Here is a 23,724-nt window from a genome sequence, read left to right on the forward strand (position 1 = left end):
TGACGTACGAATACGGGGTTGCTGGTAGGTAGGGCATTTTCCATGTTGATCATATACGAGTGTCTCGGCTTGCAGATAAGGCTGTTGAATCCTGCATAGTCCTACCCCATAGTTCCCTTTGCTCTTACCATACAATCCGACGCTTGGCCGGATGCTATTTGAAGACTTTCGTAGGATTCACCAGTAGGGTTGCAGAATTGGAGTCAATCCTACCCTTGCATGCCGAACGGGAACATCGAGATCCAATCCGGGAGCTTTGAAGATGATGACCAAGTCAGATTTTGAGTCAGGATTCCTTGGCGAAATTTTTATTATAAAATGCCACGAGGGACATCAAAACGTGGGCTCGTATGGCGTGTATCGAACGTTCGAACTATAGATGTACCTAATTATGAGTGGGAATTATTGAATTGAGAGGAAGGTTCGAGTTCCGCTTAAATAGTGTATAAGTTTAAGATAGGAGGCATGTCTTCTTTGAAATCGAGGCGATATTAACATATGCATGTGTTTTCTGAAACCCTACAGAATGAATTGTGATTTTTAAGGAAGAGCCATTTCCATGTATTTAGTCATAGCTTAGCTGCTTAGGTCATAAAGCTACAACTCAGGTAGGTACTCTTGCATAAATGGCTGCGAGGCTTCTATGGCTTCAGCTGTCCTTCTAGAGTATCTGGAAGTTGATTCAGCGTTACTGGTACCTAATTGAATAGGGGCTGTTGGCTGGTTATTAATGTGTTTAGTTTAATAAATAAAGTGGACAACCATATAATTATTCATGTAAGCGTATTGATTCACTAATCAGTAATCAACGTCATTTTAACAATAGCACATGATAGCGCGTCGCGATCGCTATCTCTACATCATCTAGGTACTTAACCGACGCGTTTGTCTTTTAATGAGGGACAACGTTCGAGGGCAAAGCTTTCTTTCATTCTTAGTACTATCTTAGTACTATGTGGTATTTATGCTTCAGCCAGGCTTATGCTTAGTCCTTTGGTAGGCATTCTTTCTCCATGCACTCTCCAGTCGCGCCGGCGCTACTATGTTTAAGTCGCCATGGACGTTTTCCGCGTGCGGCTGAATTGCATAGACCATTATCAAGCTATCCCTACCAAATATGACCCTCAACTTCGCAATGATATTCACCCGTCCCAATTGAGTAAGGAGCCCAGGGTTCCAGTCATCAGGGTATTCGGATCGACAGAAACAGGCCAGAAGGTATGCGCTCATATCCATGGTGCCTTCCCGTACCTGTATATCGAGTATGACGGGAGTTTGCTCCCCGACGATGGTAAGGCATATATACAAACTGGGTGAAGCCATCATTCTGACTCGGCATCTTAGTGGGTGCTTACATATATCGGCTTCATCTATCCATCGACCATGCCCTGGCTGTAAGCTACCGTCGCAATGCCTACGACGGCAAGAGCAAGTATGTGGCGAGGATTACTCTTGTCAAGGGGATACCATTTTACGGGTTTCACGTCGGCTACCGCTTCTATCTCAAAATTTACATGCTTAACCCTTTAGTCATGACTCGGCTTGCCGAATTATTTCAACAGGGCGTCATCATGAAGCGGAAATTCCAACCTTATGAGGTCCATCTACAATACTTACTGCAGTTCATGACTGATTACAACCTTTACGGATGCGGGTACATCGAAACCCAGAAGGTCTTCTTCAGAGCTCCAGTGCCTAATTACGAAGACGGCTTAGAACTACCTCACATATGGCACAGTCAATCAGTATCGAGGACCTTCATCACGGACGATGCGGATCTTCCTCGCGCTAGTCATTGTTCTATTGAAGTGGATATATGTGTTCAAGATATCCTTAATCGACATGAGATTAAGGAGAGGCAGCTTCATCACGACTTCGTTGAAAGGAAACATCCTTTATCCTCCGATATGAAACTAGTTCACAGTATGGCTGGCCTGTGGAAAGACGAGACGAAACGCCGGAAAAGAAGGATGTTAGGTCGAACACCAGGAAGTAGCCCGTTCTCTCCAGAAGAACTAGTATCTATGTCTGCGGATCCACGTCATTCGCAACCTCCTGGATGGATACATGAGGAAGAGTACAGGGACCAGATCCAGGGGTTGATCAGGCAGGAACAGGATCAAAGAGACGGCAGTAAGATCAATTTCGATTCTTTTGTATCGATCCTACCTTTGGAAGCGACTGTGAAAACTACTTTGCAATCGGTCGAAGACCTCTATCCTGGAAATCTGGACTCTGCTCTTGGTGTAACAAGCCAACGTTTTGAAAACGACGAGAACCCCACCAGTAGCATTTTCGTGGATGATGACCGTATCCGTGATATTGAACTGGACGATGATGGTATCTTCCCAGAAGACTCGGATGAACAAAAGGTCTCTAATATGGACCTAGAAAAGAAACCTCAAGCCCCAAACCTCAGGGAACCAAATAGCGAAGGACCATTAACCATGAGAAAACCGCCGAACCATAGCATTGGAAGGAGTTCTGGTAATTCGCCAGATCAGTCCAACCAGCACAAATTGCCAGACATGAGTAGCGGATCAGATAAGGAAAATCCTCCAGGAGTACTGGTCAATGGAGTGCACGTCAGTTGCTTACGTCTAGCACGTCGACCTCACATACCCGTTTCTGAAGCCTTGCTCGATGCTGCGAGGGAACAGGGACTAGTAAGCAAGGTTCCTCGGGATTCACAACATACTCATCTAAATGGAGCTATGAAACGGTCTTCGTCGTTATTAAGAGAACAGGTATCCAAACGTCGACGTGTAGGCTTCCTTGATACTACGGATGTCAATAGCATGAATGCGAAGATGCCGACAACCGCTCCAGGAAGGCCAGTGGACCAAGTAACACGGACGAAACCTCCGCAGACCACGCAACCAAAATCGAAAAACGGTCCTAGGGGGTCCGGGAACCAGGCCCTGAAATTTCCAGTTGTCAAAAACCCCAACGATCCTAGCACAAAGTTCCGCCTAAGTCAGCAAACCAATTCTCAGAAGAGTGAAGGCGGAGAGCCCGTAAAGCATGTCACATTTGAGCCATGGACAACGACAGGAGAAACTAGTGAGGATTCGACATTGCATACGGAAAGGCTAGAGCCTGATAGTTCGGCTTCGAATAGCACGAAGGAAAATGACACGAGAAAACCCCTTGATATTGGCTGCATCCCTCGACCTCAAACACATTTCTTCATTTTTGATGAACCTCCACCCTCAATGGGCGAAGTTCTGTCAACTATGGATAGTCTAGGTCGCCCTAATGTCATATACCAAGATGCCTTCTACAGCAATGAGAAAGATGTACCCCAAAGAGTACGGGAATACGCCGGCCAGGAGTTTCGTCTCGAAGGCAATACTCTTCCTTACCTCCCTGACTTCGACCCGACAGGGGAATCCCCGGTCAATTATGGGTTGAAATCTGAGATGTCTTATGATACTGATAGAGATGAGCGCGTTTATAACAAATTACGTCAGGAATGTTCGTTGAGGAGTTGGGAAATTGCGGAACCTCCACCTAGCTTTGATGAAGTACAAAGTTGGTGGACAAAAATTCGGAGTACAGTGGATGACTCGCAAGAGCCCAGAATGAAGATCCGTGACCCCGAACTCAAGCCATACATGTCCCAAATCGATGGTCCGACTCCAAAAAATACGCATGGATTCAAATACTCCCAGAAGAAGAAATCGACGAGTGTCAAGCATGAAGCGCAGTATATGAGCACGATGAGTTTGGAGATACATGTTAACACCCGGGGCAAGCTATTTCCTAACCCGGAAGAGGACGAGGTTCAATGCATTTTCTGGTGTTCTAAGTCAGATGAGAACTTTGCCACAGGCGATAGTGCATCGCTCTCAGTACAGTCTGGCATTATTGTACTCTCTGAAGATGGATTACTAGCGCGAAGATTGCAGAAAGAGAGCCCGATCCGGACTGAGATCATTGAAGAGACGTCGGAACTCGACTTAATGGTTAGGATGGTCGAGATTGTCAGGACGCATGATCCAGATATTCTTACAGGATACGAGGTTCATGGCAGTTCATGGGGATACCTGATCGAGCGAGCAAGATTGAAATACGATTATAATCTGTGTGATGAGTTTTCACGAATGAAGAGCCAGTCGTTTGGGCGTTTCGGAAAGGAGGCTGATCGATGGGGCTTCAACACCACTTCCACGATTCGAGTCACGGGCAGACACATGATTAATATCTGGCGAGCTATGCGATCGGAGCTTAATCTACTTCAGTACACAATGGAGAATGTCGTTTGGCATTTATTGCACCGACGGATTCCACATTACCCCTGGCATACGTTGACGGAATGGTACGTTGGGGGCAAGCACCGGGACCTGAGCAAGCTCCTTCGATACTGCTTGACCCGGACGAAACTCGACATAGAGATACTCGAGGCGAATGAACTTATCCCACGAACGAGTGAACAGGCACGACTTTTGGGCGTGGACTTTTTCTCTGTCTTCTCTCGAGGATCTCAGTTCAAGGTCGAGTCAATCATGTTCAGGATTGCGAAGCCGGAGAACTTCGTATTAGTGTCTCCAGATAGGAAACAAGTTGGAGCACAGAATGCGCTTGAATGCTTGCCTCTTGTCATGGAGCCCCAAAGCGCGTTTTACAACAGTCCGTTGATAGTTCTTGACTTCCAGAGTCTTTACCCTAGCGTCATGATCGCCTATAATTACTGCTACTCGACATTTCTCGGCCGAATCGTCAATTGGCGAGGCACGAACAAGATGGGCTTCACGGATTATCAGCGGCAGCAAGGACTTTTGGAGCTTCTCAAAGACTACATCAACATATCGCCTAATGGTATGATGTACTGTAAACCAGAGATTAGAAAGTCATTACTCGCAAAGATGCTGACGGAAATCCTGGAAACACGAGTGATGGTAAAGAGCGGAATGAAACAAGATAAAAACGACAAAACTTTGCAGCAGCTCCTAAACAATCGGCAGCTCGCCTTAAAGCTACTAGCAAATGTTACGTATGGATACACGTCCGCGTCCTTTTCGGGCCGCATGCCTTGCTCTGAAATCGCGGACAGTATTGTGCAAACTGGGCGCGAGACTCTTGAGAGAGCGATAGCCCTCATCCATTCAGTAGATAAGTGGAAAGCAGAAGTTGTCTACGGCGATACCGACAGTTTGTTTATCTATCTGCCAGGCAGGACCAAAGACCAAGCTTTCGACATCGGTAATGAGATTTCTAAAGCCATCACCGATATGAATCCTCGGCCAATAAAGCTCAAGTTTGAGAAAGTCTATCACCCGTGTGTGCTACTCGCAAAGAAGCGCTACGTCGGTTACAAGTACGAGAGCAAGGACCAAATAAAACCCGACTTTGACGCCAAGGGTATTGAGACGGTCAGGAGGGACGGGACGCCGGCGGAGCAGATGATAGAGGAGAAGGCGCTTAAACTCCTCTTCGAGACCGCCGATCTCAGCCAAGTTAAATCGTATTTCCAAAAGCAATGCGAGAAGATCATGCGCGGGGCCGTCTCGATGCAAGATTTCTGCTTCGCAAGGGAAGTCAGGCTAGGTACTTACAGCGACCGAGGCCCACCCCCACCCGGCGCCCTGATCAGCACGAAGAAAATGCTCGAAGACGCCCGGGCTGAACCGCAGTACGGCGAACGCGTGCCGTACGTAGTCGTCTCGGGAGCGCCCGGAGCGCGGCTCATCGATAGGTGCGTGGCGCCCGAGGAGCTGCTGAGCAACTCGCACCTGCAGTTGGACGCGGAGTACTACATCTCGAAGAACCTGATCCCGCCGCTGGAGCGCATCTTCAACCTGATGGGCGCCAACGTGCGGCAGTGGTACGACGAGATGCCCAAGGTGCAGCGGATCCGCCGCGTCGACCCCGCGGGGAAGAACCCCGCGGCGAAGAAGACGCTCGAGTCGTACATGAGGGCCGCCGCGTGCGTCGTCTGCGGGTCGCGGACGAACAGGCGCGGCGAGGGGTCCTCGGCGTGCGCGAGGTGTCGCCGCAACGCGCCGGCTTCGCTGATCAAGCTGCAGATGCAGCTTAATGCCGAGATGAGGAAGCTGGCGGACGTGAATAAGATATGCCAGAGCTGCGCGGGGCTGGCGCCGCTGGATGAGGTGCTGTGCGATAGCAAGGATTGTCCCGTGTTTTATACACGGATGAAGCAGGAGGCTAGGTATAGGACGGAGCGGAGCGTGGTTGAGCCGGCTGTGAAGCAGCTCTTAGATGGGGAGGTTGAGAGGGAGGAGTTAGGGTGGTAGGGAAAGGTTGTCTATGAATTGAAGATGCATTCATCCAGACTCTATTATGAGGGTATAGCATGGCATTGCATGGAGTTCAGAATAAGGACTACGATGGATACTACGATAGGAGTTAAGGAGCTGAGCATACAGAGTTCCATTTCTTCGTCCTCACACTCTTGGGGTTTTCCTATCTGAACAAGTTTAATGATTAAGAGACATGAATTAATAAGGCTATAAACATATAAATTGCTAAGATGGTCTGCTTTATTACTTGTGAGAGTCTGGGTCGTATGTTGATTGAAAGGGGTTATTTCAGCCACAGTTAATTACAGGGGTGTTACCGTACCAACACGTCCCCGCGAACGAAAGCGCTATAAAAACCCCACGTGGCTCCTTCCACTATGACGAGCTCTAAGTTGGCCTTCTTAACCGACTGGTGCCGCTATTAAGCTTCCCTAGGTACATCCATTAGCATGCATGCAATACAGCAATACGTTGGAGCTTAAGCTTCATTAACCGGCGCAGATGTTCTTTATCTTATCATTGTTCATATTCGTATCCCCCAACTCTGCATAATACCTTCATACTCTTTACATAGGAATAATTTACACGTCTTCCAATTCCACTTCTTGTGTTTGTTCTCATTACTTTGGTGTCCTCTTTTTTATTTCTCGGCGGGAGGGAAGAATAAGCCATTATCCATGGTCTTCGAAATTCGGCCGCCGCAAAGGTTAGCAGTTCCGCATCCTGCTGACCCTTGTAAGCAGCCGAAGCTGGAGCAGCTATGGGTATGACTTGGTCCGGTTTCTTGTTGACCTACCTCTTTGGTGGTGTCACTTTCATTCCTCTAGTCCTAGCTGCTGTGCTGCTGCATGCGCATTACATGTTCCCCGTTCGAGACGGTGACTCCCTTCGAGATGACGCCAACGACGCTGACAACATCGTTCAACCTGGCGACGACACAACCGCCCTCCGAGAAGCTCAGAAGGAAGAGTCGAGACAACGCCTCCTCGCCGAGTCCGATGTAGCAGCGGGCTACTTCGCCGTATGTCGTGAATACACCCCGATGGGCATCAATGCCAAACCGATCGAACGTTCTACCCCTGTGGGATCGACGACCGTTGCCGCGCCGAGTCAAAGCGTGTACCAGTCCATGTACAGGAGCATATTCGACAGGAAGCCGACCCCCAACCCTCTCGATGATAATAAGAGCGTTAGCCAGCGACCCAAGAAGGCTGGAAATGTGTTCTATGTCGTACTCAGGTGCGTTGTTAGCGGCGTGTGACACAGGTTTCGGGGAATACAGTAGCTAACGTCCTATCGATGATAGACACGGTCACTTGATGCTATTCGACGACGACGAGCAGCTCGAGGTCCGGCACGTTATTTCTCTCGCCTACCACGACGTCAGCATATACTCTGGAGGGGATCCCACACCCGAGGGCGAATTGTTCATTAAGCGGAATGCGTTGTGCTTGAGCAGGAAGACGGACGGGAAAGATATTACACCTGATGCACAGGTGTCGAAGCCGTTCTATTTGTTCTCCGAGAACTGCTCTGCCAAGGAGGATTTCTACTTTTCGTTACTTAGAAACCAGGAGCAGTCCTTTACTGGCCAGAACCTAGCCCCAAAGCCCCAGAAGTTCGACGTCAAGAACATTATATCGTTGGTTCAAAAACTACACTCTACCGAGGATCACCTGCAGACGCGATGGCTGAATGCTTTTATTGGGAGGATATTCCTCGGTATCTACAAGACTAAGGATATCCAAAACTTCATTAGGGAGAGGATCACGAAGAAGATATCTCGCGTTAATCGACCGTCATTTCTCTCGAGTTTAAGGATACAGAGCATCGACACCGGCGACGCAGCACCGTATTTCATGAATCCCAAATTGAAAGACTTTAGCGTCGAAGGTGAATGTGGAATGGAGGCCGATGTTAAGTATACTGGCAATTTCAGATTGGAAGTCGCTGCTACAGTCCGTATCGACTTGGGCGCTCGGTTCAAGACGAGAGAGGTCAATATCATACTCGCAGTGGTGTTAAGGAAGCTTGAAGGACACATGTTATTCAAGATAAAACCACCTCCCAGCAATCGCATGTGGTTCTCTTTCCAGTCCATGCCAAAGATTGAGATGAGCATCGAGCCTATTGTGAGCTCGAGGCAGATTACGTACACGGTTATCCTTCGACAAATTGAAAATAGGATTAAGGAGGTGATAGCCGAGACATTGGTATTGCCGTTTTGGGATGATATCCCATTCTTTAATACCGAACATAAACAATGGCGTGGCGGGATATTCGAAGGCGATGACGCCGTTGAAAGATCACCTGATCACGAAGCTATCGCTGCTCAGCTCGGGCATGTGGATGAGGTTAGCCAGATCGAGGAGACAGGCACCGCTACACCCCCTGAGTTGCCTTCGCTTGAGAAGAGCCATAGTGTGCCTGTTCTAGAGATGACTCAGGCAACTCAGACAACTCAGCCACAAGGATTCTGGGGCAGAAGACTCAACTCGAAGAAGAGTTTACCAAATGACAATAGCCCGAGCGTATCTGCGTCCACATCCGCGTCCGCGTCCGCATCAACAACAGCTCTTGATATAAAGAGCCCGCGAAGCTCCGCATCTGAGGTATTGCGTCCCGCTCGGTCAAGTTCCATATCGATATCCAGCCCCATTGTTGGCACGGACCCCGTGCACGCGGATACCTTCAGACCTTCATCGAGTCCTCCGGATCGCGATGATGCACTTAGTACAATGGCGAGTTTATCCGCTAGGTCTAAGAATAATTCACCTGCACATACACCTGTTGGATCACCCGCAAAAACGTCGTCGATTGCCCAACCGGCTAACGGTTCTGCCAATTCGTCATCTGGAGCAGTCCCCGAAGGTCGTGAGGATGAACACACTCCTACCGTGCCAAGTAGACGGCATACTTCCTCCTCTGTAGGGAGCGCAGAAAGTGACGCTGCTGCCCCAGCCTCGCCTGCGCTCTCCAGCAGAAATTCAATCAAAAGTGGCAATAGCTCCATAGGAAGGGGCTTCTTTTCGCGAAAAGAAAATCCTTCGCCGGCGGGTTCTACTAACGGGGTAACTCCCGAAGGTAAGCGGAACACCCTGGCTGCCGTATCTAATGCGGCCGCAACCGCCAAGCGCTGGGGCCTCAACGCTATACAGAGGCAGACGGAAAGAAATGGCGTCAACGGGCGGCGACCGTCAGATCCCCCGGTTGACTTGAACCAGCCTATGGGCCGCGGTCAGCCCTTGCCGCCCCCCGGAACACCGCTACCCGGACCTGGCAAGAAGGCCGGACCGATGGGCATGCCGAAGCGGAAACCTATCGCTCCTCCTCCTGCGATATCACGCCAGAGCACGGGGAACTTGAGCGATACTAAAGTTGAACGCAGACCCGTACCACCACCTCCGTTGCCGTCGAGGCGCAGGCGGGTATCTCAGATTCACATAACCGGTCCCGATGGTAGCTACGAGGATAATGTCCTAATTGTCGAAGCACCGGATGCGGACTCGGAACCGAATAGCCCTTCTATACGAATCATAGAAGGGGAACAGGATAACGGGAATGGCATTGATAACGAGATCGAGGATTCTCCCGCTTACATGAGGCCCTGGGTTGAGGATGCTGAGGAGTTGGATGGAGCTACAGATAGGGATGTCAGCACGAATGGTGGCAGTGAGGATTTGATCGATATGGAGGTGGATGTGGAAATGTATGGAGAGGTGACTTCGACGACAAGCGAGACGCCGCCGGTTTTGCCGCCTAGGAGAGCAACAGAAGTCGAAATGGAGAGCGAGCATCATGGCCACGAACAGGTTGAACAGCAAGAGGAGGAAGAAGATGAAGACGGGTTTACGAATTGGGTAGATAATCCAGGCCCGGAAACCATCGAGCCCGCGAAATGAGGTTTAAACCCCACCGAAACAAGACTCGGCGAAGCATCCGATGAAGCAAGTCGAATGCGTCACATCGCATATACACAGAGATACCTATCAAATTTCCAGTCGAGCATGCGGAAGGACGGACGGAGTTAATTGTACACATTACATTCATACCGCGCTAGCCAGCAGGGCATGCGGTCTTACTAGGGATTATTAGCATGCTTGACACCCTACCCCATTATCCGCTGTTATTATTATGTAGGTATTTTTTTATCCTGGTTGAGAGACGAAAATCTACATCACGTCTCTTTTCTAGTCTCGGCGAGGGGGTATTTTTTTAAGGGAATTTTTGGGTAAGCTCGGTACCTACTATACAATACATTTGCAAACAACTGGGTCGGTGGGTTTTAAGGGGTGTTTGGGGGGGGAGGGCTTTACTGTTACCGTCGAGGGAGGGTTACTTTTAGATACTAGGTACTAACTAGGTACGTTGTTCGGGATCGGGACTTCTGAGTTTGGCTTCGCGCTTTGCGTTTGCATCGTGTACTGTGTAGTGTAGCGTAGTGTAGTGTAGCGAATAAGTAACTGCTACCTCCCTCTACTTTTTCTTCGCCTGTACATATGAATGGATATACGTCAACGCCGTTTTTCGCGATTCAAGCCGATCGAGCAAAGGTAGTCATATCAACAATATTACGTGAAATGGAGAGACTTAGGCGAATAGAGTTGAGAGCAGAAGGCGTGGACATGTACGTATGAGTGTAGGTATGTTGCAAATATGGACATGATTGGATTGATATGATGTTTTGATTAACAAAGGGAATGGCATATCTACAACATTCGAGATACCACAATCTCGTCTTGCCTGTCAAGGGCGACCTGCTTTATTCTATTATGTCCAAGTTTCCTATCTGCTCCTACTACCAGTACTACCTTATCCTCGCAGAACCATAACCTATACTAGCATCGGAATTTGCGGAATCTTAGGTGGTCTTGTCCTTGTTGTGGTAGTTTACGTTGTTGTTCCAGCTGTTCATCTGTTGTCAGTAGCGAGTAACGGAAAGGGGAAGGGGAAGGAAGGGAAGGGAAGCCGTACAATAGGGTCTTGTCGCCGTCGCCCCAGGGGAAGTTCTTGGTGCGGATGTTCTGGTAGGGGTACTCGACGCGCTCCTCTAGAGGCGGCATGTGGGACCAGTGCTCCCAGTGCTCGTTCCACAGGTTGTAGGCGTTGACGCTGGCGAGGACTAGGGCCGGGATGACGGCGCTGGGGAGTTGAGGTATTTTGTTAGCTTTTCTGGGTCTCTTGCGATCCATCTCCATCTAGTCCATAATTTCGGACTAATACAGCACACGTCCCAAACCACATCGTTCTCATGTAGGTCGATATTTGCTAAGGAACGCATATCGGGGCAGGGGAACGGGCGGCTCCTTACTAGATGGAAATCTTGCGCCAGAGCTCTGCGAACGGTCAGCGATCCAACCCCTCTCCCAGGACATCCCCACGTAATTCGACTCACCAGTCGTGGCAGAAGCGTGCTCCTTGACGGCCTGCCTCTCCTTGACGAAGGCGTTCTCGGTGGTCTTGGCCTCGGTCGAGGCGAGGCGGCGCTGCAGCGTCGATCGGAGGACGGGGGAGCGCAGCTGGGCCGACAGGCGCGGCGTCGCGCGGAGGATCTGTCGCTGGAACATCGTCGTCGTTGTCGTCGTCGTCGCTTGGTTTTGTTTTCAGAGGGGAGCTTTCTTTTTCCTGTCGTCGTCGTCGTGAAGGTTTATGTACTTGGCTAAGGTTTCTTTCTGTCAGGTTCGGTGGTCTGATTTCGACGGGACGGATTGGATTGTCGAATGAGGTCAGGTCTAATTTGATTGGCTGAGTTTTTGGTTTGGCTTGACTAGAGCTAGTGAAGAGTTGACTGAGGGCCTCGGTAAATCTGCGGGGATATGGCGGGAAGGTGATTATGTAATTTGAAATGGCATGGGCTGCATGGGGTATGAAATCATGACGTGGGTCACGGGATCTCGGGTCACTTTGGCGCTTTGACCGGGACGGGACGTCGCGACCAGTAACTTTAGAAAAACAGGTAAAACTTTCTCTAAAAAACAGGTAAATCCATTTTTAGACTAGCGCAACACCACTTTAAACCAATCAGCTTCTAAGCTGGAGACAGCGCGCGCAGCTTTTTTGCAACAATAAAGAGTTCTTACTTAAAAAATGAAATATATACCATTAGATAGAGATTAATGAGAGGAATCGATTGATCTTGGTTGCACTTGTATCAGACGTATAATGACTAAGATATTATAAAAAATTCATATAACTAAGTAAGCATATACGTTAGAGTTAAGGGATATCACGTGCTATTACTAGGTATTGCTAGCTCACTTTAAACATTAATAATACATGGTAAAGCTAATGCAATAGGATAAAAATCATACCGTTAGATTTGTTGAATTAAGAGCTTCAAAATTATATATATTTTAATTATAAAAGCTCCTTTGAATAAAACCTATTTAAATTTTATTAAAGTGTTAGTGACTTAGGCGCGGGGCTATTTTTCGGCTTATATAATGTTGCTTAAGTAATTCGAATTTACATTTTCCAGCTAATGAATAATGAAATAAAGGTGGGCCTTTTGTGGAGCTAAGGGCAACCAATAAAATTAGTGTCATAGCTTTGAACTAGTCTAAAAATGGATTTACCTGTTTTTTACAGAAAGTTTTACCTGTTTTTCTAAAGTTACTGCGTCGCGACTTCCTTTCTGTTTGCGTGTGCTTGTTAATATATAAAAATGGAAGTAGCGGAAATCTTATGAAAATAACGTTTGCTTTATCGGATAAAAGGAGGAGTTCTAATTTATGCATGTTTACACTGTTAATGCAGCACAACTCAACCACTTTCACTTTCTTTTATAGTGAATCCGCCCCTCCGAATGGAAGTGCATCTCATGCTATCCCAGCGCGTATCGAACGACGGTGATATGGCAATTGACATGAGCCCAAGGATAAATGGACAGTGTACTTTCAACTTCATTAAAGCTCCTTTAGATCTCTAGACACGTTTCTGCGATATGGGGGTCCGCATCACTTCGTGGAATGGTGAGTTTCGTCGAGGTGTTCCATGATGTATCCAGATTTACTAACTCTGTATGTAGTAAACGGCATTCGGTATGTGTCCCGTTTACTACAGCAAAAATTATAAGTTCTAACTTATTATAATAGAAATCCGTTCGGATATCAACCATGGCGAGAAAAGAGGACTTTCGAAGCCATGTTCGATATCCTTGAGGCAGACATAGTTGTCATGCAGGAGACTAAGATCCAGCGCAAAGATCTTCAGGATGACATGGTATTGGTACCTGGCTGGGATGTCTACTTTAGTCTCCCTAAGCATAAGAAAGGTATGACAACTATGTCTAGCACTTCCAGTGTCAGATTTTAATGAGAAGCATAGGATACGCCGGTGTAGCAATCTACACACGAAATTCAGTATGTATGCCAATCAGAGCAGAAGAGGGAATAATCGGAGTTTTATGTCCGCCAAATTCTTCGACCAAATTCCGAGATCTTTCTCCCGATCAGCAAATAGGGGGCTATCCGAGACCGGGTCAACTAGCAGGTCTAGCTGACGAGGTGGCGCTTGATTCTGAGGGGCGATGTGTCATTCTTGAGTTTCCCGCTTTTGTTCTTATCGGAACTTACAGCCCAGCAAATAGTGATGGGACTCGAGATGATTTCAGACTAGGCTTTCTTGACGCGTTGGACGTTCGGATACGTAACCTGATAGCCATGGGCAAGAGAGTCGTCTTGACAGGCGATCTCAACGTTATACGCTCATCGCTTGATACCTCTAACCTCATTGAACGGCTAAGAAAAGAAGGAATGACTATTGAAGATTTCTTCTCCGCCCCGTCTCGGCGTCTATTTAACCAGCTTGTATTCGAAGGACACGTACGCGGTCTAAGGGATGAAAATAGGGAGGAGGCGGTACTATGGGACCTCGGTCGACTCTTCCACCCTACTCGCGAGGGAATGTTCACCTGCTGGGATACCAAAAAGAATACACGGCCTGCCAACGTCGGCAGTCGAATCGACTATGTTCTCTGTAGTAACGATATGAAGGCTTGGTTTGAGGACGCAAATATTCAAGAGGGGCTCATGGGCTCCGATCACTGTCCTGTCTATGCGACATTGAAGGATATTGTGAATATTGATGGGAAAGAAGTGCATATTAGAGATATCATGAATCCTCCCGGAGTTTTCAAGGACGGAGTTCGGCTTAGGGATTGGACTACGAAAGACCTTCTACCATTGTCGGCAAAGCTTATTCCAGAGTTTGATCGCCGACGAAGCATCAAGGATATGTTCTTCAAGAAGCCCGTAGCGCCAAAATCGACATTGCCGCCAGTCAGTGAGTCATCAGGAAACCCTAGCCAAGAACCGGCCAAAATTGAACCATCGGCAAATGAAGAACCAGCCAGCACACCAGCTTCACAACCAGAGTCGGTAACTTCAGCACCTTCGCCAGCTAAACCCAGGGCGGGTGGCCTCAAGCGCACACCATCCGGTGTTACATCCGCCAATAGACCACAAAAGAAGACGAAAGCAACATTGACCAAAGAACCATCCTCAAAGGGACAGAGCAGCCTAATGGGGTTCTTCAAACCTAAAACTACAGCAAGTCCAAGCACGACTCCTGAAATGAAAGAAGATCCCAAGTCAATAGGAGGGCTTGACGGCATTTCAGATGTTGAGGCGTCGATAGAATCCAGTATCACGGACGAGGCGAAAGATACTTCTGAGCCAGTTAGTCCCGGAAGGGTATTCGATCCCATCGAGTCCAAGGAATCTTGGTCCAAGCTACTCGGCAAAAGAGTCATGCCTAGATGTGAACATGGGGAGGACTGTATTAGTTTAGTGACCAAGAAGCCAGGCGTTAACCGAGGTAAGCTGACACGACCTGTAACTTTCCCAACGCTCCGCGAGATATGTATTCTGAGGTTAACTTCGTTTTAGGCAGGTCGTTCTTCATTTGCCCCCGGCCGATTGGGCCATCAGGGGAGAAGGAAAAGGGGACACAGTGGCGTTGTGGGACATTTATATGGAGTAGCGATTGGAATGGATCGCAAGCAGGGTGAGATTCGAGGTTGTATTAACCTTTCATACCAACGCATATTAAATGATGCCCAAGCTGGATGCTAGTGTGAATTTCTAACAAATATAATTATCCAATGATTCGAACATCTTCTCAGACTACATCTTTTCTCCTCTGTTTCATTCTTAATGGTCCGTCGAACATCCTTCATCACCTAATACCTATGCAAAGGTCAAAAGATTCAACTGACCGAAGAAAGGAAATCTATGGCTTTAGGTACAAATGACAGAATTCTTCCCAATGCTCTTGTCCCAAAAGAGGCAACGCAACACATCCCCGACACGCGAGACACGTGACAAGGAAGGGTCATCTGGAAGTCACCTGATCTACGTCATCAATCCAGCTAATCAAGCACTGCAGCTGCTCAAGGGCCTCATAACTTTTTCCAAATATTTCTGCGCAAAGTACTCATGGTCAGCATCGTCGGGTGGTAGATCGCAATCAAGCAATGTTTTGACAACACTCTGATACTTGTCCCCCATTCTCCACCCAAGATCCTTGAAGCCCCTCGTCAACAAATACTTCCGCCACTGTGTCCGGTTGCCAAGCTGTTCTTTTCGATCGGCAAGCAATCCCCATCGGCCAAGTTCATACAAGACGACCCCTAAGCTATAGAGGTCTAGCCTCCTAGTGGAGCCCTTATGTGCATCAGGGTGGTAGTAATATCCTAGGCCTTTGTTGTCGAGCGGGCTGAAGGATAGAGAGCTTGCGCCTTGTGGGCGAGAGTATTGGAAGCCGGTGACGAAAGGCTCAGTCACATCGACACCTTGTCCACCGCGCTTATGGAAGAAGATAATGCTGCCACTGTGGAATCCCTTGTGCAACCATCCTGCTGCGTGAAAACGACTGAAAGCACAAGCAAGGGTGTATGCGAGTTGAAAACGTTCCCCCAGAAGTGGTATGGGACCTTTTTGCTTTATTCGATCGCTCAGTGAAATGGGCGGGTGGCTAAGGAGGTCGCCGTCATATACATCCTCCTGATATTTGGACATATATCCTGGGCTAGGGCTAGGAAGCCCAAAAACATACCCGACTCTTCATTTTATGTTTTATCTCGTATTCCATATCATCATAAACACCATAACATGGCGGCAATCGCAGTGCTGGCTCACTAACTCGTTCGAGGATGTATCCCAGCGAATTGATGCGGTCGATATACTGCTGTGTGTCGGGACCAGCACTCAACTTATTCCATTCAATCCGGACTGTGAGACTCTGTCCATCATGGCGCTTGAGGGAATAGATGTTGTCCGGCCCTGGCGAACCCCGAACAGGCACTATTTGCTGCTGGCCGATGTAGGTCACCGAACCCGTGGAATTCAGGCAAATCCTTGACTGGAGCAATTTAGCATGAGCTGAGAGGGCCAGTGACTGACGAGTGCCCGTGTCCAGTTCAACCAATAATTCAGGAAAATCTTCACGGCGGATTGGTGCCAGGACAGGACCCTCCAGGCTATTGTTCAGGAGTTGGATTTCCCTTGGCTGGAGGGTGATCTCTTGTAGGTGTGTGATGAGGTTTCGAATTTCATCAACCTTCTCCTTGAAGTCAGACTTCGCTCTGATTACCCAGCCGACTACTGACTTGAGCTTTGGCTCCCTTGAACCCTCTTTTGCGATATTTTTGACCAAATCACTACCCGGATGCAGGTTCCTATTGAGATCGGTGTCGGGTACGTCGGTCATAGATGTGACGATGCCGTACTTATTTGCCAGGAAGTTGACCTCTCCGTTCAGTTTCTCGATTTGTCCTAGGATACGGACGACTGCATCCTTAATGAATAGTGGCTTTTCGCGAAGCATGCCGTCATCAGTGTCCGTAACTTTACATTGGTTACCCCAGAGTTCCAGCCGAACTTTTTGTATGTGGTAAGCGAGGGCGACAGAGCCGTACTCCCTTTTTCCGTTATCGAAGAAGGATCCGATGAAGAGGGCCGTGTCGACGGCCCCCTTAAAGGCTATAGCAATACCGACTGCGCCAGCAGCGAGCCCAGCTGCTTCGGCCATATTGAATGGGAAAAATTAACTACAATAGGTGAAGATAGTAAGTGAAGATGGTCAGCAAAGCTGGTAGAAGAGGATAGATAGTAAGAACTGAGGCTATGGCAGGGCAGTGTATTTCAACCGACGAATCCCATCGCAGCACATATCATGTTACATCGTTCAAAATCGCACATCCCTTTACAAGTCTTCCCGATACCAATATGTTGACGTCACGTTATAGGAATTGGGCAGCAGGCTCGGGTAACTGAACACGAATGGCTACAAATCACGAAGGCAATGTCATTTCCTACCTATCACTTGCAGCCACTGTCCGAGTTTCCTGAGGTGGCCAGCCTCATGGTAAATACGTGACTCGATCTCACACAACCATAAAGCAAATTTCACCACTGTTTTCGTTTCCAAAAGAAGTTTTCTTTCCAGATTCTACACCATCGCCACTAATGTCTTCGGTAACGATTCGTTCTGAACGGTTGGATTCGTCCGCCGAACCTGGAGAACAGTCTTCAAGAGAGAATGTCTTGTTTTCTTCTCTGTGGAGTCAGATCAAAGACTTTGACAATGCGCTTGCCAATCCGCCGGACTACTCCATCTTCATTGAGATTGTCGAAGCGTTGATCCAACACCACATCCCATCTATCGAGTTCGATAAGCTTGGTGTCGATCCTGTCAAGAAGACACAACCTTTACATGGTATATTCTCCCTCGGCAGCGGATTGACATCAGACGTGATCCGACACGTTACAACTTACGAAACCAACCACATCGTGCCGCAAGGATCCACTATTGCACTGAAGACATTTAGACCACACGGTTACGATAACGCTTCTGGCTCGAAAGCGGCTAGGAGTTATAGATGTGAAGTCTACCAAGCTATTTTACGCGAGATTCGATCCTTCTGCCACCCAGCCCTTCGTGGCCATCCCAACATTATACAGCTACTATTCATCGGATGGCAGGAAGAAAGTCGTTTCCCCATCATGGCTATGGAGCTAGGGGAACATGGCTCTTTGGACTTTATCATACGAGAGGCGAACCCTGGGCCTACACCTATACAGAAGCGACACATTACACTTGACATTGCGCTTGGACTTAGAGCTATTCATCGCGCCGGGCTTGTCCATGGGGACCTGAAGCCGGATAACGTGCTTATCAAGGCCCATAACGATCCTTGCCGCCAACTTACGGCTAAGTTAATTGACTTTGGGGGCAGCTCTCCTGGTGAACCAGTTCATTTCACTCCCTTGTGGAGTGCACCAGAGGTGGTGAACAAAGACCACGACATCGATTGGGAGAAGGCGGATGTGTTTTCATTTGGACTCACCGTAGCTAGTTTATGGGCAAGGCTAGACGGCGAGGCCAATATGGAACCATCCAGTTCTTGTATTCTCTCATGGTACACCAATATATATCCGGGTGGTTTACTTACAGAATCTACTCTATTCGGAATCAAAAGTTCTCCGAATGGGTGTATTCAACTCTTCAACGGCATTATGGAGAATTTCAACACGGGGACAGGAGCACTCGATAGGTCCGAACTGCTTGATATTTTGACACCAACACTGCATCCCTACTTTTGGCAGCGACCAAAAATTGAAGACTTAGTTCAACTCTTGGTTTCTTTTGGAGATAGGATAGGCCGAGATATACGGTAGGTATATGTTAATGTCCTCAAGAGAGGACGTTGTGGCTAACTTGTATGAAGACAGGAAGACAACGTGACAGGGAACCGTTCCACTCAAGAATGCCCAACGGATCGAAAAAGCTTTGGATCTGGTATGGTAAGTGACATAACTTCGAACTCTTTACTTGATCCGGACTTACCAAACTTGCATTAGAATATCGCTATGAAGCATCAAGTCGCACTCATCAGAGAATTCATCTTTGAGCAGCATTCAACCGTCCTCAAAAATGCAGGGAGTTCGTTGGTTGGCAATATCACAAATGAGAACCTGGACATCCCAGAACACGGTTTGAACGACCTTTCTCATGATCAGTTCATCGAATGCTTACACGACGCTACTGAGCGTATATTTACGTCAGCTGCTCTCGGATCTAATACTAAGACAGCTGATCTCGTCAAGAACGCACAATTACAGAATCTGGCTTGGTTTCTAGCACATGTACACTCCATCGAAGGCAGATGGCGCGACCTAGAGGAAGCGTCCGAATGGATGCGTATCTCTGCACTCTGCGGGTATAAGAGGGCCATTCATTTCGCTGCTTTAATGGATAGAGGGACAACTAATAGAATTCCTGTGCGGCTGTATCTCTCACTACTTGCCCTTTCCCATTCGAACTCGGCATTGCAACGGCTTTCTACAGATTGGCCAGACCACTTCAGAATTATACGAGAAATTATCCAAGCGAGGCATCTAAACAACGAGATTCTGAAAGAAGGGTCAGAACATACGTTTCCCCTCCATATATTCACGACACATCGCGTAACACGTCCTGTTGAAGAACCAGAAATCACTACGCGGCAAGCCTTGGAGGCAGGATTTATCACGGAAATAGAAAAGATTCTTGATGGCAACATTGTAACACCAGACCTGGACGAAATCCTACCGAGCTTCTTACATGAGTTGCCGCACTTGGTAGACAATGAAGCCAGGCCACTTGCAAGGGTCTCTTTTGAGAGGGGAGCCATGTTGAACAGTCTACTCCCGTGCAAATCGCCTATTCTTGGCTGTGAGCCATTGGAACGAATTTGTGTTCCGTCGCCTGCGTCTTACTCCTCTCTATCGTCAGCCATAATCCATGGGAAGGAGATGCTAGCCATGGCTATTTTCTGTCTTCATGTTGAGGCTGAAACTCCCATACCTGATTTTTCAACGGTTCTATCCCTGAGTTTCAGGTATCTACAGCACGACATGGGCGAAGTTTTGCTTGCCTTACTCCGGGAAAATCCAACAATGTGTTTTGATGGTGCCAACCCTTGGGAGATCAATGAGTCCTCTCTTCAGGAACTGCTCATCGTTACGATGTCTCGCGATGGTCCCACAGAGTATGAGCGGCGGGCGATACATGGTAGCAAGTTTGATTCTAATTACGAGAAATGCCTACAAATTCTCCTCGAGGAAGGTGCAGATCCAACTCAGGGAGTTGGGCATGGCTGCCCTTTCTTCAATACACTCAAATGGGACGACTTTATCGGACTCAAGTTGTTTCTTCACCATCTTCAACAAAATGGCTCTCATTCTGCTATCCTTGATTGTATAAGGGATCCCGGGCACACTTGGGTAGGGAGAAAGGTTCTACCTCGAGCATTGGCTATGTGTATTGAGTGCAATTCTCCCCAATGCCTCGAACTCCTAATAGGAAGTTTCCCACACCTGGCATTTGAGGAGCTTGAGCCAGGGTACACTTTGCTTCATCATGCATGTCTCATGCAACCCAACACGGATTTGATCCGCGTGCTCCTTGACAGCGGCATTGAAGTAACAACGTCTAGACTTAGGGGCGACTACTTCACTCCACTTTTTGAGGCACTTCGTAAGAGCCACTTGACTGTCGCAGACTTCATTGCGTCTCAGTGCCCTAACGATCTAGCCAAACTAGTCTCTCGAAATTCTGCCGGAGATTCTATGTTTCGTTCCCTGATTCTACACTAGGTTATCAATGGCCACATCGACCACATGGATGGTTTTCGATGGCTTGCGAAGCACAATGGAATACACTTTTATGGCCCGAATGATATACCGATCTGGGCATACTTATTCGGTCGACCCAGGCCTCCTAGCCTATTGGATCAGATTCGCGAGGCGGAGCTTCTCAATTTCTTGCTTGACCTCGACATATTTCGGGTTAGAATCAATGAGCCTAGTATACAAGGGATGAAGGTGATTCAAATTGCAGCTACATACGGGCACATTGAAGCCGTGAAAGTTCTTCTAAGTCGGGGGGCTGATGCAAATGCCCGGAGTGCTACGCAAGGAATGTCCGCGCTCGACTTCGCCTATCTTTACTTCGGTACATCCTGTCCAGAAGGTATCAAAGCGGCAGGTAGCCTAGAAATGCAAAAATGGAGGAAGGATATAAATTCGACTATATGCTTATTACGGAAATACGCAGACAGCAGTCCCGCGGCAAACTACCGACGGGCTATAGAGACCATGGGTTCATTCGCCCGAGAGCACCTAGTACCTCACAAATTTTCGTCGGCTGCCCTCTTCAAGCGCCGTCATTTCCATGGAGACTGGCCCCAACCAATCTCATCAAGTGGTGGCGGTAGCTCAATGCAACGACCGTTGGATACTGAACCAAGTTTTCATAACATGATAGGTGGCCTCTTAGATGATTTACTTATGAACTTATCTGGAAATGACCTAGGAGAAACACAAAAACAACCCTTTCCTGAATTTGATGAAGTACTCAAGGATGCATTTTCGAAGGATGATTATATATCTACTAAAGCGGACATGGAATCCTTCCTTCTAAAACGGAATGACCTAAATCGAAATGAAGCCGACAGGCAAGATGCTGCGTTCCGCGTGCGCGAAATGTGGCGGCTGCCACCAAATTGGACACTGCTAAGGATCAGGGGATTGCTAGAAGTGATCTATTTCATTGACAAAACGAACATGAGAATCGTGCACGAGAAACCGCCACTCTATTGCGGCGGGGAGGACGAGACTAGCACATACGACCGAAAAGGCAAAGGCAAGGACATCAGTATTGTACACCATGACCCAGGCCGTCAGTACTTGGAGCTATCAATCTCACCACGGACAACATCGGACAGTGTCGGTGCCGAATCAAACATGTCTTGTTGTTTTGTCAATATACAGCCGAACCTCGACCGTAGCAATCACTACGATGATGAAGTCACCACCATTGTGGGAAGTTTCATGGGAGAGATACTTCATGCTACCATCGTAAGCGATGATTCGGAAAATCTAGCAGCATTGATGGACGCCATAGACGATGTTGAGCAAACGGACTGGGAGGGTCTGACTCCGTTACAGCAGGCAGTTATCCATGGAAAATATGACATGGCTAATATTCTTGTAGCTCATGGTGGACAAGTGGACCGAATGTATCCTGAAGACGGTCTGCTGCCGCTTCACGTCAGCATCGGGGATCGGAGCCCTTCTATTTTGGAGTTGCTCCTCGAGGCCGACGCAGACCCGAATGGCAAGACGCGGGATGGGATCCCCCCTTTACATTTCTGCCTCTCCCATCACGACAAGCCGGAAATGGTGAGAGCGTTGATTCGGAAGGGGGCAGACGTGCATATGGTCGCGCAAAATACCACGCCATTGGAGGTAGCGTCGTCTAACGGCCGCGAAAGAAGTCTTGACGTACTTCGAGAAGCAATTGAGGACGCAGGTATCCGAACGAGTGGATCTTCAACGACATCTGTTGACTCGGAATCTCGTCGTTCCGAGGAGAGCCCTGGTGCTCAGTCTAGTCAATAGACGTGTAGGACGAGACAGGGCTCGGAACGACTTAGTCGACATACCAAAAGCTCTCGTAGAGTTAGTGGAATTGGTGGATTACCTAGGCAACCTCTTATTTACCCTATTTCTAAGGGGTCTGAGGGGTCAAGAGAAAAGGGGTTTTCGCCAGCCACACGTCTGACCACACTTCTCGAGGTGGCATATTTGTTAGGGACAGCGCTGGAACTTCTACCAGCTCTTAACAGCGGGCTTGTAACTCCATACTTAATCAACTTCATCAATCAATTCAACACATGGCGGCTTCGGTTAGAATGAAATAGGTCCTACGAAGTTGAGTTGATTAATTTGCTTGGAAGTCGGTGTATACCAGCGAATCTACGCTGAGACAATTCCCGTAGGGAATTTACGGGAGGGGCCATTTAAGGGGTATATTGAACTGTCATACACTTGGGATGAATTACGATGCATGAAATCTTCATTATATTAGAGCTATTTTTCTCCCCCTAAAGACGATACAGTTTAGTTTCGATGAGATATGTGTTAAATAACACTGAAGGAGCTCCTTTTTTTTTGCAGGGACACCTAGGCGGCATGACTTGATAATTGTTCAGCCATTCTACGCTTTTTGTGTAACAGAAGGCTTGAGAAATGTATCGGCTGCTCGGTGGCTGGTCTGCCGGTACCTACCTAGGTACCTACAGATAGGTTCTTAGGCTTGGAGCTCCTCATACTACAACATCGCCATTACCCAATAACAGGGCTACATATGGTGATATCACTGCCCTGTGGCTATGCATCTTGGATACATAAGAGGGAGCCTTTTCCATAAACATCTTTTCTTCATTGCCTACCTTCCTATCACCCTCGGCTGCTGCCCAAATCAATACCTAGGTACCTAATTACACATCTATGACCATATTCTCCTCACTCTATCGAAGTCGTATGGTGCTACCTTTGTAGAATTCTTCAAACATAGCATAAGTCATCTTCTTTACCCTAGGAGGGGTATCACTTGACGGCGCTTGACGATTTCT

At 48.0% G+C, this 23,724-nt stretch overlaps 6 protein-coding genes across 6 annotated transcripts; 4 read left to right on the forward strand and 2 right to left on the reverse strand.

Moving 5' to 3' along the window:
• Positions 1 to 877: 877 nt before the first annotated feature.
• F4807DRAFT_381665 (uncharacterized protein) lies at positions 878 to 6,530 on the forward strand. The gene is made up of 2 exons (XM_047995791.1): positions 878 to 1,291; positions 1,345 to 6,530. Exons 1-2 carry the CDS (start codon positions 1,057 to 1,059, stop codon positions 6,255 to 6,257), a joined length of 5,148 nt encoding a protein of 1,715 aa, XP_047856442.1. The 5' UTR covers positions 878 to 1,056; the 3' UTR covers positions 6,258 to 6,530.
• Positions 6,491 to 10,742, forward strand: F4807DRAFT_416905 (uncharacterized protein). Its single transcript, XM_047997178.1, has 2 exons — positions 6,491 to 7,502; positions 7,570 to 10,742. The coding sequence occupies exons 1-2, from the start codon at positions 7,024 to 7,026 to the stop codon at positions 10,163 to 10,165; spliced, it is 3,075 nt and encodes a 1,024-aa protein (XP_047856443.1). The 5' UTR covers positions 6,491 to 7,023; the 3' UTR covers positions 10,166 to 10,742.
• A 169-nt stretch (positions 10,743 to 10,911) lies between these two features.
• On the reverse strand, positions 10,912 to 12,037 carry F4807DRAFT_416909 (mitochondrial cytochrome c oxidase subunit VIa). Its single transcript, XM_047997179.1, has 4 exons — positions 11,659 to 12,037; positions 11,575 to 11,599; positions 11,238 to 11,405; positions 10,912 to 11,170 (listed from the first exon to the last, which is right to left on the reverse strand). Exons 1-4 carry the CDS (start codon positions 11,828 to 11,830, stop codon positions 11,125 to 11,127), a joined length of 411 nt encoding a protein of 136 aa, XP_047856444.1. The 5' UTR covers positions 11,831 to 12,037; the 3' UTR covers positions 10,912 to 11,124.
• A 1,169-nt stretch (positions 12,038 to 13,206) lies between these two features.
• F4807DRAFT_458130 (DNA lyase) lies at positions 13,207 to 15,273 on the forward strand (the record flags this gene model as incomplete). The annotated part of the gene is made up of 5 exons (XM_048001154.1): positions 13,207 to 13,234; positions 13,291 to 13,303; positions 13,358 to 13,536; positions 13,590 to 15,080; positions 15,152 to 15,273. The coding sequence occupies 5 exons, from the start codon at positions 13,207 to 13,209 to the stop codon at positions 15,271 to 15,273; spliced, it is 1,833 nt and encodes a 610-aa protein (XP_047856445.1).
• Positions 15,086 to 17,294, reverse strand: F4807DRAFT_472778 (prion-inhibition and propagation-domain-containing protein; the record flags this gene model as incomplete). The annotated part of the gene is made up of 2 exons (XM_048003041.1): positions 15,086 to 16,267; positions 16,320 to 17,294. 2 exons carry the CDS (start codon positions 17,292 to 17,294, stop codon positions 15,638 to 15,640), a joined length of 1,605 nt encoding a protein of 534 aa, XP_047856446.1. The 3' UTR covers positions 15,086 to 15,637.
• A 437-nt stretch (positions 17,295 to 17,731) lies between these two features.
• Positions 17,732 to 22,708, forward strand: F4807DRAFT_458132 (uncharacterized protein; the record flags this gene model as incomplete). Its single annotated transcript, XM_048001155.1, has 4 exons — positions 17,732 to 18,939; positions 18,994 to 19,069; positions 19,127 to 20,848; positions 20,903 to 22,708. 4 exons carry the CDS (start codon positions 17,732 to 17,734, stop codon positions 22,706 to 22,708), a joined length of 4,812 nt encoding a protein of 1,603 aa, XP_047856447.1.
• Between the last annotated feature and the right edge of the window lie 1,016 nt (positions 22,709 to 23,724).

The sequence above is a fragment of the Annulohypoxylon truncatum genome (genome assembly GCF_022578515.1).
Source record: "Annulohypoxylon truncatum strain CBS 140777 unplaced genomic scaffold F4807scaffold_8, whole genome shotgun sequence".
In the NCBI taxonomy this organism is placed as follows: Eukaryota; Fungi; Ascomycota; class Sordariomycetes; order Xylariales; family Hypoxylaceae; genus Annulohypoxylon; species Annulohypoxylon truncatum.

Excerpts from the sequence above, each read along its gene's own strand:
- F4807DRAFT_416905 (XM_047997178.1), top strand. The coding sequence starts at position 7,024 with ATGGGTATGACTTGGTCCGGTTTCTTGTTGACCTACCTCTTTGGTGGT. Across the intron at positions 7,503-7,569 it reads GTGTTCTATGTCGTACTCAG|ACACGGTCACTTGATGCTAT; the intron begins GTGCGTTGTTAG and ends TATCGATGATAG.
- F4807DRAFT_381665 (XM_047995791.1), top strand. The coding sequence starts at position 1,057 with ATGGACGTTTTCCGCGTGCGGCTGAATTGCATAGACCATTATCAAGCT. Across the intron at positions 1,292-1,344 it reads GAGTTTGCTCCCCGACGATG|TGGGTGCTTACATATATCGG; the intron begins GTAAGGCATATA and ends TCGGCATCTTAG.
- F4807DRAFT_416909 (XM_047997179.1), bottom strand. The coding sequence starts at position 11,830 with ATGTTCCAGCGACAGATCCTCCGCGCGACGCCGCGCCTGTCGGCCCAG. Across the intron at positions 11,600-11,658 it reads GCACGCTTCTGCCACGACTG|AGCTCTGGCGCAAGATTTCC; the intron begins GTGAGTCGAATT and ends GACCGTTCGCAG. Across the intron at positions 11,406-11,574 it reads TGGCGCAAGATTTCCATCTA|CGCCGTCATCCCGGCCCTAG; the intron begins GTAAGGAGCCGC and ends TCAACTCCCCAG.